The following is a 13,451-nucleotide window of genomic DNA, read 5'->3' as shown; positions in this document are numbered from 1 at the left end:
AATGCTAAACAAATGTTAATAAAATAATAAATAATTTTACAAATTATAAGTAATTTTCATTTTTATACAATTCCTTTATAATTTTTTCGAAATGTTCAAGTATTGCGAAGGCAATGAAGACAATTTGAATTCGAGATAGAATGCCTTCCCGAGGAAAAAGAAATTCCAATAATCATCGTCTGTAAGGAAATAATTAATCGCGTCTGCAAACCGTGGGTTGCTCGCGTCGGACGCGAATAGCCCAGATTATGCGATGAGGATGGTTGGGACGAAGAGGAGGAACTCGACAAGATATCATCTTTGGTCGTACAGTATCGATCGACCAATCCTGTCTTATCTATTATTAGACGAATAACGGCACATGGATCATTATTATTATGTGAAATGTATTTGTAGCTAAAGACAACGACAACGACGATGACGACAACGAGAAATCAGTTCTATTCCAGTAACTAAAATTATGGCATCCGTTAAGTCAACTTGAAACTACAAGAGATGCTTTCCTAAAATGGGACAAAGAAGTGTTGTCGAAGAAAGATAAAGATATTCGGGAAGAATGAAGAGACAATGAAATTGGATCAGCAAACTAATTGTTAAATTCCCGGGACAGTGAATGGAATTAAATCTCGTTAAAGTTCACAAAATCGCTTATAACATTGCCTCGGCGTATATTAATAATAATGAACCACACTTGGTACCGAAGGGTCATGATACTTTCGTAGGGTTCCTTCTCTTCTTCCTCTCGATTGCATAGAAACATTTTTAACGCGCGTCTATGAAATTATTGGTCGTAAGGCGCTATATCAATTACTCGACACTACGTTAGCTGATGATTATAATTTTTGCATGTTTCTTTTCTTTTTTTTTGACATATCACATTCAACAATTTCCTTTTTGCTTATTCGCCGAATAAGCAAAAATGTCCCGCGAGAAAATAAATGGAGAACGCGATCATATCTAAATTATTCAACAGTAGTGTATTGACCGCCGTGCCACAAGACCATAGCGCTATATTACCTATCTATATCCCGTGAATAAATAATCAGTACGATAGTTCCAAACGTGTCTTTCTTTCCCCTTCAGTATGCTTAAATCTTAAAAATAAATGCTGAAATGGTTGCGGTGAAGATTCGGTCCGCATCGATTTTCAATCAACTGTAATCTTCGTCGAGCTGTTCTTGGAAAGAAGGAGTGAATTAATTATATATCGGGCCACCTAATTTCAGCTCGATGGTTCGTCGTGGAGTGATCGCGCGATGATAAACTAGATAAAAATTGAGTCGGATGAAACCGCTACGATAAATTTAATCTCTTTATGATCTAATGTCACATCATTATAACGCGTACATTCACAGATTTTTTTTTAATTCTTGCTAAACATTCTATCACAAACATGTACGGATAACAACGTAATGAAAAAGTAAAAATATAGCATATAGTAAGTTATTAAGGATTCTAAAGATGAGAGAGATTAGTCATATTGAAACATTTATACACAGATTTATTTTGACACATCAATATTTCACTCACGTACGCCATACATAAATTTTCGTATAACAATTATATTTTAATTAGAGGTCTAAGTCCAATTTTAAGAACTCCATACTGTTTCATGCAAACTGCTAGTCTATGGACTACTATTTCAGTACAGATTACACAGCTTTTATAAGAAGCAAATGTTGTCACAACGTGACAGCTTTGGAGCGCCATATTATTAAGTAATGATCGTTCTCAGTACAGACTCCATCTCACAGATACGTATTAATGCGTATATTTTAATCCTGGATAAAGATTTTCAAATCAGTAAGAGAGGAAAAAAGTAATTGTTATATAAAAATTATACGGTTTAGTCGGTAATACAGACGACTTTAGGATCCCCTTAATATGTGAATAAATAAAAGGATATCATTTTTTTTCGAGAAAAAATCAAAAGCTTGTTTTTAAAATAGCTTGAATAAATTATACTTTACATTTTATAAAAGCTATACTAAAAAAATATTTTTAAAAAATTTAATTGTAGTGAAAAAATAATATTTTTAGTATCGTCGAAATTTCAGCACGCAATTTAAAAAGACTACATATACGTAGTATATGAATTCATAGTATAGAATTATACAAGCAATTATACAAGCTTAAGATATTATCAAATTTGGGAAAGATTAATTTCAAATAAATCTCACTCTTATCTAAATCTATATATAATATAAAAAAATTGTCACCTAGTATGATTTATTAATAAATATATGTAAAAATGTTGTAATAATTAGAATTTTATTGTTTTTACATTAAGACCTTAAAAAAATAAATTTATTTAAAAGAATTATTTCTGGATTTTCGGGATTGCAAATATAACGTAACAAATACTGAATTAATTCTTACATAATATATTTATCAAATCAAATTGTCCTTTCAAACTGATTTTAGACAAGTTTTTCAAATGCAATAATAAATATGAATTTAAAAAAATATGTTGTCAATATTAAATAGATTCTCAAGATTTATCTATTAAATCTATTCTTATTTCAAGATTAGTTTTAGTTACATTCTTTAGCAAAAACGAAATTTAAAAAACTATAAACACGAATCAGAGATATAAATTGTGATAAATTTCAAGTAAATCAATTTATAATGATAAAAATTCAATTTTGCGAGATATTTTACACGTAAATATCCTGTGGTACACAGTAATACAGTATACCCACAAACGTTCGACTGATTCGACTCGCTATACTATCAATTGTTTCCTCGAGACTGTCTTGTGTCAGAGAAAAATGGCTATGCTTTTGAGTAAAAACTATTTTTCATTCCAAATAAAACGCTGCTTTCAACGGCAACAATTTAGTGGAGTTTATACATGGTACAACGGTATTGAATGGAAGTGTAGAAAAAGAATTTTGAGGAATGTTCTAAGTGTACTGGTGGGCGCGAGTGCTACTTGCGGAGCGTTCTTGTATTTCCTAGACCAATCGGTTCAGGCAATGGGCCGTGACGCGCACCCGCCCAATTATCCCTGGGACTTTGACGGATTTTTCACATCTCTGGATCACTCGGCCATACGGCGGGGTTGGCAAGTCTACAAGACCATATGTTCCACTTGTCACAGCTTGCGCTACGTACGATTCATGGATCTGGTCGACGTGTCACATACGAAGGACGAGATCAAGGCTATTGCCGCCGAGTATGAGGTAGACAGAAGACCTGAATTTATCTCATGCCCGACCTATTGATTTCATTTCTGAGGCATTTCGTTTCCTTCCCTTTCTTACAACTTTTGTAATTCATTTCAAGTTCCCACTCGAAGACATATAATACAATTACAAATTGGCTTGTTAAAAATTTTCTACGTCCGCGTAAAAATGAGATTAACTATCTCGTCTACGATGTAGCACGAAATATATTTTTCTATTCAGTGTTATAAAAAAGTAAATAAAGATATGACGGAAGATATTCCAAGGCTGGCCACACATGTTTAAGTAACTCATCAAATATACTTGTGTAAGTTGATTGAAACTGATGTGTGTGCTGATTTGTGATAACTATATAGTTTTATTATAAACACGCTGCAATAAAAACTTGTACAAGTTGCTTGTGCATGCATACTTGATAAATTTACTTAAACATGTGTAGCTGATATTAAAGAGTCTTTAGTTTGAACTGAACATGCCACACTACTACACACACTCCAATTTACTTGTGCAAGTTAGTGCAAGTATATATTAAATGAATTTTTATATTTGCTCCAATCATTTGCGCAAGCTAAAATAATTGTACGATTTTGTCACATACATGTTTCAATAAACTTGTACAAGCGACTTGCGCATGCATACTTAACAAGTTTACTTGAACGTGTATGGCCGTAAATATTTTTAATGTATCTGTTTGAAATTTGCTTTCGTTACATAAACGGAAATTGCAACTTTTTTTTAACAGTGTAGTGTTTATCCATATCGAGTTTATCTAATATAAACATAAATAATATCTCACGAAGAGATTTAATATATTAAAATTAACTGATTGCATTTTTAATCCAATTAATTAAGTAAAAATAAATATTCGTATTCTTGAAAAATGCTCGACCTCGATAGATCTTTTAGTGTAAATCTTTAAATTAGTTTTCTTTTCATACACTTGATTGATATTTCATAGAATAATATGTTGCGGATATGCAGATTCAAGATGGACCTGACGAAGAGGGAAATTACTACATGAGACCTGGAAAGTTATCTGATTTATTGCCACCTCCTTTCCCAAATGAGGAAGCGGCAAAAGCGGCCAATTTCGGTGCATACCCACCAGATCTGACCTACCTGATTTTTACCAAATATAATGGTAAAAATTACATATTTTCTTTTCTGACGGGTTGGAAGGAACCGCCGGCAGGTATATCTTTAAGCGACCACCAATATTTTAATATCTACTTTCCTGGAAATGTACTCAATATGCCACAGGTAATAGTATTCAATGATATTATTCCGCATATTTTTATACAAAGAAAGAATTATTCGTTAGTTTTCTTTTATCGATAACTTTTTAATTAATTTGATTATGAGATAAAATATTATGATACAAATTTTATCGTTTTTATGGGGTTTGCAAGATGAGTTGCACAGGCACTTCTATTCGTTTTTGCAATAAAACAAACAACTGAAATACTAACATCCTTGTAAACACACAATTTTAAAAAACTTTTTTTTAAGGACGCAATATCGAATCTCGCTATCTATTCATTTTCTTAAAATTCACAATCAAAGAATCAATTGGATCTTAAATTTGAGCCTTTTCATTTGGGCTTGCATTACCGATGGAAGATTAAGTTAGTATCTCCCCCCCTTCCTTCAATAAATCTAAATAGCATCAATATCAAAATTAAGTCTTATATGTGTTAATTATATGCTTTATTTATATCCTAGTCCTAATTTTTATGCTCGAACATTTAGCAGAAAAAGATTGAAAGTAGGGATGCTGGCTTAATCGAATTTGCGCCCTCCTCATTAAATAATACAATAATATATATAATAATATATATAAAATTAAAAAATTAGTACCATAGAATTAAGTGCTTTTAAAAACACAACCAAATCAATATATCTATCACAGTTTAAAAGATATACATCAATAAAGTTTGACAAAATATAACGCTTATTGTTAATAACAATAATGAGTGAATATATCAAACAAGGAACTTCGCTCCAATAACTAATCCTTAATTTTGATACGTTATAAAGGTCACTCAAACAATAAATTTTATTAGTATAATACAACAAAATATAGATGTTTCAATCCAACACGTTTCGGATCCTTCTCAATATAATAAAAAAATTTTAAATACAAATTATAAAACAAAAGAATTTAACATTGAGTAGTCATCATATAAATTAAACGCAAATTAAGAGAGAAATCTGTAATGAGATATAGTGTTGTGTAAAATTATGTTGTATAAGATGTATTATGTTTATGCACTTCTTTATTGAATTTCCAAATTAATTAACACGGGGAATCCCAGAGTTGATATCCTTGAATTTAAATGCTAATTTTTTTGGTAACTCTATAGATCAAAAGAGAAATTTCGTGTTTGGTGATATAGGCCTTTTTGAGTTTTTAAGTTTCGAAAATTGGCCACGCTTTGGGCAAGAGCGATTAGCATGCTTTGCAAGCAGTACGAGTGACTCCCTTGGAAATCGAAACGATGTTGATACAAGTTCGAGATCCGTTGTATTGCTAAAATCGATCGAAATCTGTAACATGTGTCGATCCGTGATTTAAAATAAAAAATAGACATAAATTTAATTTACTGAATTATTGACATATAGTAAGTATTATATATATATATATATATATATATATAATTTAGTGATAATTTAGCAATATATGTCATCGATTTAACTTAAATTTATGTCTAAATTGTTAATTTCATGTAATTTAAAAAAAAGTATTCTAGACACGAAATTGCAAAATAAATGATCTATATTATACCTATCATCAAAATTTAATGATAGATACTACTGTTCATTTAACTTATTTAGATGATGTATTTCAAGAGTAATATTTTTTTCTAATGCCTAAGAAATGTAGATATATTAAAACGTGTAACTACATATAGCATTTGAAAATTTTACATCTAGTTTTTTTTATCACAATTTCATTTAAAAACTATGATAAACGTAATCTCCCTTAATAATCAGACAGTTTACAAATATAATAAACATCTATCAAATTATTCCCTCCGTAAATTTGAGATAAATGCTAATAAGATATAATTATGCTAAATTATACTTTATCAAAAGAAATTATTTGTACATTAACACTGTTAATATTTATTTCACCGATTAATCTTTTATACCGATGAAATTTTAATTGCGCGCTCTAGTATTTGATAGTCATTATAAGATATTATGACATAGAATTATGTACAGATGCTAGTTGAAGGAGTGGTGGAATATGATGATGGCACTCCATCGACGACATCGCAAATGGCAAAGGACTTAGTTACGTTTCTAAGTTGGACATCTTCGCAAGAATTTGATCAACGAAAACAGATGTTTATCAAGGGAATGGGACTCAGTGTTATATTAATTGCTTCGGTTGTTCATTATTCGAGATTCCTCTGGTCACACATAAGAAGTAGACAGATAGCATACATACCCAAGGAAAAATATTAAGAAATATTCTCGCGAAAGGTTTCGGAAGGACGGAAGTTTCTCGGCATTAAAAATGAAATATACAAAATCAGTGAGTTATGAATTGAAATGATTCATTGAATTTATAAAAATTTGAATTTGAGGTTAACAATAATTATTTTTTAGATCCGAATTGCCATCTTTTTTCAATTTTGATCAGAAAAAGTATTAAAGATTATCGAAGATATAATATTAGATATATTAAAGGCAAGTTACAAAAACAGATTTAAAACCGATTTTTCAGAAAAATAATTGATTTACTAATTTATAAATACAATATGTTACAATAATCTGTAAATAAGAAATAGTAATTAATTGTGAAAAAATACAGTAAAATAAATTTTAAATAATCCTAACTTTATTAAAAATGTCAAATAAAATATTAAATTAAAACACATGAATATAAAATATCATCAATTTAAGGGAACACTGGAATTGTTTTATTGTAGATAAAATATAATTAATTTTCGGATTCTCCAATCTTTTAATTGTATTTAAATAAATTTAAAAATCCTCCACAATTAAAGTAAATAAAATACAGAGCGCAGACAATAATTTCATGTGGCAAGCAAAAAGAAATTTAAAAATTATAGTTTTGTCCTTGTTTTCTGCAATTGACTCACATGTGCTGCATATAAGATTTAGACTTTGTACGTTTGAAATAAGCTTAGATAACACTAGAGATTATATGAAAGAACAGTACTATTGTAGAAATGAATTAAGGGCTTTAGTATAAAAAGGAGGAAAGAGAATCTGAAAATTTCATTTGTATGCTACGAGTGAAATCGGTGTGAAAAGTAAAACAGAGCAGTAATTGTGTCTAACAATAGATACCGGGTCTTACAAAAGATAGCGTTGCAATATATCAAATAAAAGTAGATTGTGTGATAATAGAACGATAATGTATTATAAGTCAGTTTAGAATTAAAAAGTCATCACATTATCGACATCAATCAAATTTGGCTATCCAGCATTCTCTTAAGAAAAAAAAAAAAAACCTTTAATAATATTTATAATATTTCATTTTAAATTTTTATATTTAAAGATGAGGCTGTTACAATTAGATATTATACCTAATTGTAACAGCTCTATCTATAGACATATAAAATTATATTTTCGATAAATTATTTTTAAGGTAGTTTTAATTTAGTTCTTTTATGTATAAGCATCTAATTTATTTTTACGATGCTAGCATTTTCATTTAGCTGTATATCGAAACAAATTTTAAAGTAATTTTAATCAGATATGTATGTGTACGAGTGCATAGTCTATAATCCTCACTGACCTTACGTCCACGTAGTTCCACAAAGTGCAGAGTGTGTAGCCGCGTATACATACACACGAAAACGTATTCTATAAATATAAGCAACTTTCGACGAATGCTATCCTCTGATGCCAATATGGGCCAATCACGAAATAGCGTGCGCGCGTGCAAAGTCGTATACAAGGAACATAGACGGATCCAGTGACCGACTGCAGTAACATGCGCCAACATCGATAATCGTTTTGCAATGCGGCCTTGACGGTGCCCGTATAGCTACCGATCGTGCCGTCTAAAAATAGGAGCTTGTGCGTGAGTGCACGCGAGCGCTTACGAGCAATAAACATTAATGTCGTCTCTCACATGAGTTGTTATCTCCGAATGAGTTGGTCGCTTGAGAATCTATCTATCTCGTTTGTAGTAACACCCCCGCGCCATCCCGTGATACCTCACCGTCTATTTTTAGATCGCCATGTACAGACATCTTGCTCACACCTCTCTCTCTCTCTCTCTCTCTCTCTCTTTCAATTCCTCGTTTCATCCGTCTTTCGATTGGTGACAGCAGAATAGAATGTCGAAAATAATATCGAGCGTTTCGGCAGCAACTATACAAGGTATCTTGCAACTACTATTAAAAACGTGTTCCTGAGATAAATTTGAATCAAAAATTCTAATACGAAAATGTCGAGGCTACAAAATTTTTGAAATTGACAGCGATTAAAGTTCACTAATCAAAATAAATTCGTGATCGTATTCGTTCGCTTTATATAATAAACTTGTAATCTTAAAGAAGCTGGAATAAGAGAGAGAGAGTAATATAACATATCAATTTCGAAGGCATTATTTAATTATTTAATTTAAAATATTAAGATTATTTCAATTAAAAAAAAAAGGATTTATTTATTCCTAGGAAAGAACTGTATTACTTACGCAAAAATAAATGTAAATAGAAAAACAGAATAGAGCATTTACTATAGTTATTGTGTATTCCATTTTTCTATGTAAATTTATTTATGCAAATAATATAGTTTTTTCTCGAGTACAAATGAATTCTTTTTTACAGTTAAAATAATATTAATATTTTAAACCAACTAATTCCTCCAAAATCGATATTATAATACAATATATTATTTATTCCAACTTCTGTAAGATTATGTTTCAAGTCCGACAGTAATTAGCAATTCGATACTGTAAAAAATGTAAAATATATTTAAAAATTTACATAACATTAGGCAATACTATTAGGAAATATACCAAGATCCAGCATCGACCATACAGGATGTGTGTTCTTCCGAATGGGACTCTACTCCGAATGAGCTGAAATTTTACAGATAATATTGTTACGATTTATAGTAATTATGAAGATTCTATTGTCAGATTTTTTATAGTTTGAATGATAAAAAATAAAAAAGAGAAAAATTATGACTGAAAAGATTTCTATATATCTATATATATATATACATAAAATATTTAAAAAGTATTATAGCCTCGATATTTTCGTATTATTATGTATTTTTGTATTAGAATTTTCAATTCAAAATTATTTCATAAACACATTTTTAAAAATGTAATGCGGTAGTTGCAAAACACCCTGTATATAGGAGACGATGCGTCAATGCAGCAACAAGTGATGCCCACAGACGTAAGAGGAAACCGGTGGCGATGAAGGATGATAGGCCGGATAGGGAGTGGGGGCAGGATGAAATCAAAAATATACGGAACGATGAATGAAACTACTGTCAACATTATCCAACGCGCAACGAGACTGTTTTTGAATGCATCTTCGGAGGTGACGGAGAAGAGAATGTGAGATGCAACAAGGACTAAGATAAGCGGCAGTATCTCAAAATATCATCAGTCGCTCAGAAAATTTATTGCACGGTGGAACTGACGTGTGATGCTGACATCGATGCATCGTGTGTATAATGGGCGCGAGAAGCGAAATGTAAATGGAAACTGGCGTAATTTCAACAAGAATAACTTTCCGTGAAACGTAGATGTGCTGAAATAAGTTGAAATAAGTTGTTTCGAAATTACACAAATATGTAGAAGTATGTGTACGGCCAATTCGTTATTTACAATCAATGTGTTACGTTCATGTAAATAAAACTAATATAAATTAAATCTCTTGTACAGAAAAAAAAATAAAGAAACAATGCTTCTTATATATTAGGTCATTTAAAAAGTATCCGCGGTTTTTCGTTCAATTTTTGAATGAAAAAATCGCGAATACTTTTTAAATGATCCAATATATTACATAAACATCGAAATCACGTGTTCATAATCATGTGAAACATGTCACATGTATTAATTGGATTTTGAATCTCTTGGAAATATTTATAGAATTAAGTCATAGAATTAATCGTTCCTAATTATATTATAAAAAAAAACGAAAAGAATTTTCTCTTAAAATTTACTCTGGAAATATAGTAGTTATGGTACTTTAAAGATTTTTACCATGCACTTCAAAATTAATCAAACTTATTTTATATTTTATTATAGTTTTATTACAGAATGAGAGATTTACATAAAATTCTTCGAAATACAATGTTGTCCTACGACTATCATATTTTCAGGGTAAACTCTAAAAAAACATTCTCTCCATGTAACTCATAATTTATTTTAAACGTTCCTGTGATCAGACATGTACACTCATCAACTAAGAGATTGCACACTTTTTCGATAGATTTTAGAAGTCAGTCTAGAGCGGTTAAAAATAAATAATTAGTAGATCTGTAAATAAGAACCAATCGCTCGATGAAGCTGCATCCAAAACCGAATCAATCACTACGTGGTCAATCGGTACATGATCAATCACAACATAGTAAATCATTGTGAATCGTAACATGCTACAACACACTAACGTTGAATCAATATCTCAGAAACATTGAACTGCAACATTGCAAAATATAGATTCAATATTGGAGAGATATTGCAAAAACGTCTAATGTCTGTTGAGTATATTGTCTCTATTCATATAGTGAGACCATATATTTAAGGTTTCTTTACTTTATCTTCAGATGCTCTACAAATTATTTTATTGGTTACTGAGCATCTAAAGATAAATTTAAGGAAGTCTTAAATATAAGGTCTGACTATGAATACGGATATATATCTTACAGATACATGTACATGTTACAATTCAACATTGATTCAACGTATATGCAACGTCCATTCAATGTTTATTCAATGTATAAGCAACATATAGATTTCATGTAGATTAAATATATTTTATATTTTCAAAAGAATTGAATAAAAGACGCAAAAATTAGTCTTTAAACTGGAAAAAAATGACAATTTAAAAAATAATATTAATTCTTTTTTATTATTTATTTATAGATATAAAAATATATTTTAATATATAAAACGAATTTTAAATAAAAAATCAATATTATTTTTAAAATTAGATTTTCCCATAATTTAAAGATTAATTTTACGCATTTATTTTATTTAATTCTTTTGAAAATAAAGAATGTATATAATATAATCTTAAATCTTCATAAAATTGAGAAGCATTTTATGTAATTAGTTTACTTTTATTAATAAAGTAAATTTATGTATTTTTTATTAAAAAATTATTTGGATATTATTATATGATTATTATTATACTTATTCATATTTTGTATATTCCATAATTGTAAAACTTTCTAGTTAAAAATATTATAACGTATCATTATAACTTAATCTAAAAATTATATTTAAATAATATATGAAACTTAATTTATATTTTTTACTCATTAACCACTTCGTCGCCAATCATAGTAGGTTTTCTAAACAAAACAAAGTTACTTATGTTGTAGCAACATATTTTGGAGCTAAATAAATACAGGATGTTTTAATATAATCGTTAAAAGGATGCTATAATCGAGAAAAGGATGAGTCTACTATATATACGTGAAAAAATATGTCCAGAACGTAACATTTTTTCATATGATAAGATTTTATTGATAGGCAACATTTTTCAACAAATTATAATAATAACAAATTCATTATGTGTGAATATCTTGTATTCTCCATTACTCAATACAGTTATAAACACAAATACATATTAGTAGAAATAATGTTATAGCGAGATTCATTAAATCGTACACACGTATCCGGCAAATATTTAAACTCAATTTTCCCGAAAACAAAATCCCATACGAACAATTTTATTCTACATTTTTTACTTATTTTGTCATGTAGAATTATGCTTTTCTCGGTTACCATCATCAGTTACGAACATCCTGCCGATCTTGGAATGCATACAGCCTAAACTTTTTAATGTTAACAATGTAATAATAATATAGGTATACATCCATAACCTCATACATCTCGATTTTGCAGTATGTAAAATACGTTTTTTTATAATCCCATTATACGTAACCTCAAAAACTGGTTAATCATGTACGCATACGTGATTTCATTTCACAGAGTCAATAAAAACTTCGGAATACGTAAAACAAAATAAAATATATGCACCTGATTGCTTATTATTGCCTGCAGTTAATAATAACCTCGAGCGATCTCGAGCAGCACCGAATCTCGCCATTAAGATTCAATTGAATTCAACACACGAGACAACAAACAGCCGACACGCCGGACACGAGCAACGAGTACAAATAGTACCGGAGGGAATATGTAGAAAAATCGTGAGTCGACGTTGTGTATCGAACAAGTCAATTGGTTGGATCCATAGGGAAGAACCAATCATACTTATTCGCTCACAAGCATACCTAATAGCCGCTTGCCATCTTGAATTTACCCAACTTTGCGCGCGCGGCTGATTCCCGCGTAAATATATATCGTTTGAAATGAGTTTCGTTAAAAGATCAATATAAGTAATTTGAATTTTCTATTTACATGACGTTCTATTTTTGTTCATTTTTTGAATATCGATATATAGTTTGTTCAATGTTGTTTCAACGTTGTAGTGGCAACATTAATAATATTACCACTGCGATTACTGCAGCTCTCAATTCATGCTCTCAATTCTCGACGTAAGGCAGTTACAATGCAACATAACGTTTGATAAAGAAACATACAAATTAAATTTAAAATGAAAAACAATGTAATAGGCTCCAACGAATAAAATTTAAATAATAAAAAGACATGCTTGTTGTTTGTATTATATAATATTTATATGTTTATTATAGACTAATTGTGCAAACTAATTATGCAAACGTACATACAGATGTTTCGACCTTTCACATGAGGTCCTCTTTAGTGTAATAAAATTATATTACTATAAAAAACATTTAAATTATATTACTAAAAAAATTTTAATGTAATATAATTTTTTTACACTGTAGACTGTGTGTAAAAGGATCTGATGTGAAAAGATTGAAACGTCTGTATGTATGTATGTATGCATAAATATGTTAGTCTACAATAAACATATAAATGTTATACAATAAAAACAACAAGCGTGACTCCTTTGTCTTTTTATAATTTGATTATATAAAAAATAATTATTAAATCTAGAAGCAAATAAGTTCTTTGAAAGACTATCGCTGATGTTTGTTTTTGTTCAA

General features: G+C 29.7%; 2 protein-coding genes across 4 annotated transcripts in view; one reads left to right on the top strand and one right to left on the bottom strand.

Annotated features, from left to right (window-relative positions):
• HDAC4 (histone deacetylase 4) overlaps positions 1–12,568 on the bottom strand; it is an 89,754-nt gene extending 77,186 nt beyond the window's left edge. Inside the window, exon 1 of the mRNA XM_087405851.1 lies at positions 12,400–12,568. The gene's annotated coding sequence lies outside the window, so the exon portion shown is untranslated. The remainder of the gene's footprint in view (positions 1–12,399) is intronic.
• On the top strand, positions 852–10,786 carry LOC105147608 (uncharacterized). 3 transcript variants are annotated; one of them, XR_015544987.1, is made up of 4 exons: positions 852–3,185; positions 4,170–4,448; positions 6,414–8,552; positions 9,540–10,786. XR_015544987.1 is itself a non-coding variant. In XM_087405858.1 (3 exons), exons 1-3 carry the CDS (start codon positions 2,772–2,774, stop codon positions 6,657–6,659), a joined length of 939 nt encoding a protein of 312 aa, XP_087261984.1. In that variant the 5' UTR covers positions 852–2,771; the 3' UTR covers positions 6,660–9,357. The 3 variants fall into 3 exon arrangements, 1 of the variants encoding a protein (XP_087261984.1); XR_015544986.1 differs by having other exon boundaries at positions 9,518–10,786; XM_087405858.1 differs by lacking the exon at positions 9,540–10,786 and having other exon boundaries at positions 6,414–9,357.
• Positions 12,569–13,451: the final 883 nt, after the last annotated feature.

Source organism: Acromyrmex echinatior, chromosome 4 (assembly GCF_024713525.1).
Source record: "Acromyrmex echinatior isolate Ae372 chromosome 4, ASM2471352v2, whole genome shotgun sequence".
In the NCBI taxonomy this organism is placed as follows: domain Eukaryota; kingdom Metazoa; phylum Arthropoda; class Insecta; order Hymenoptera; family Formicidae; genus Acromyrmex; species Acromyrmex echinatior.
Note: the sequence above shows the minus strand (reverse complement) of the source record. Positions and strands in the feature narration are given on the sequence as shown.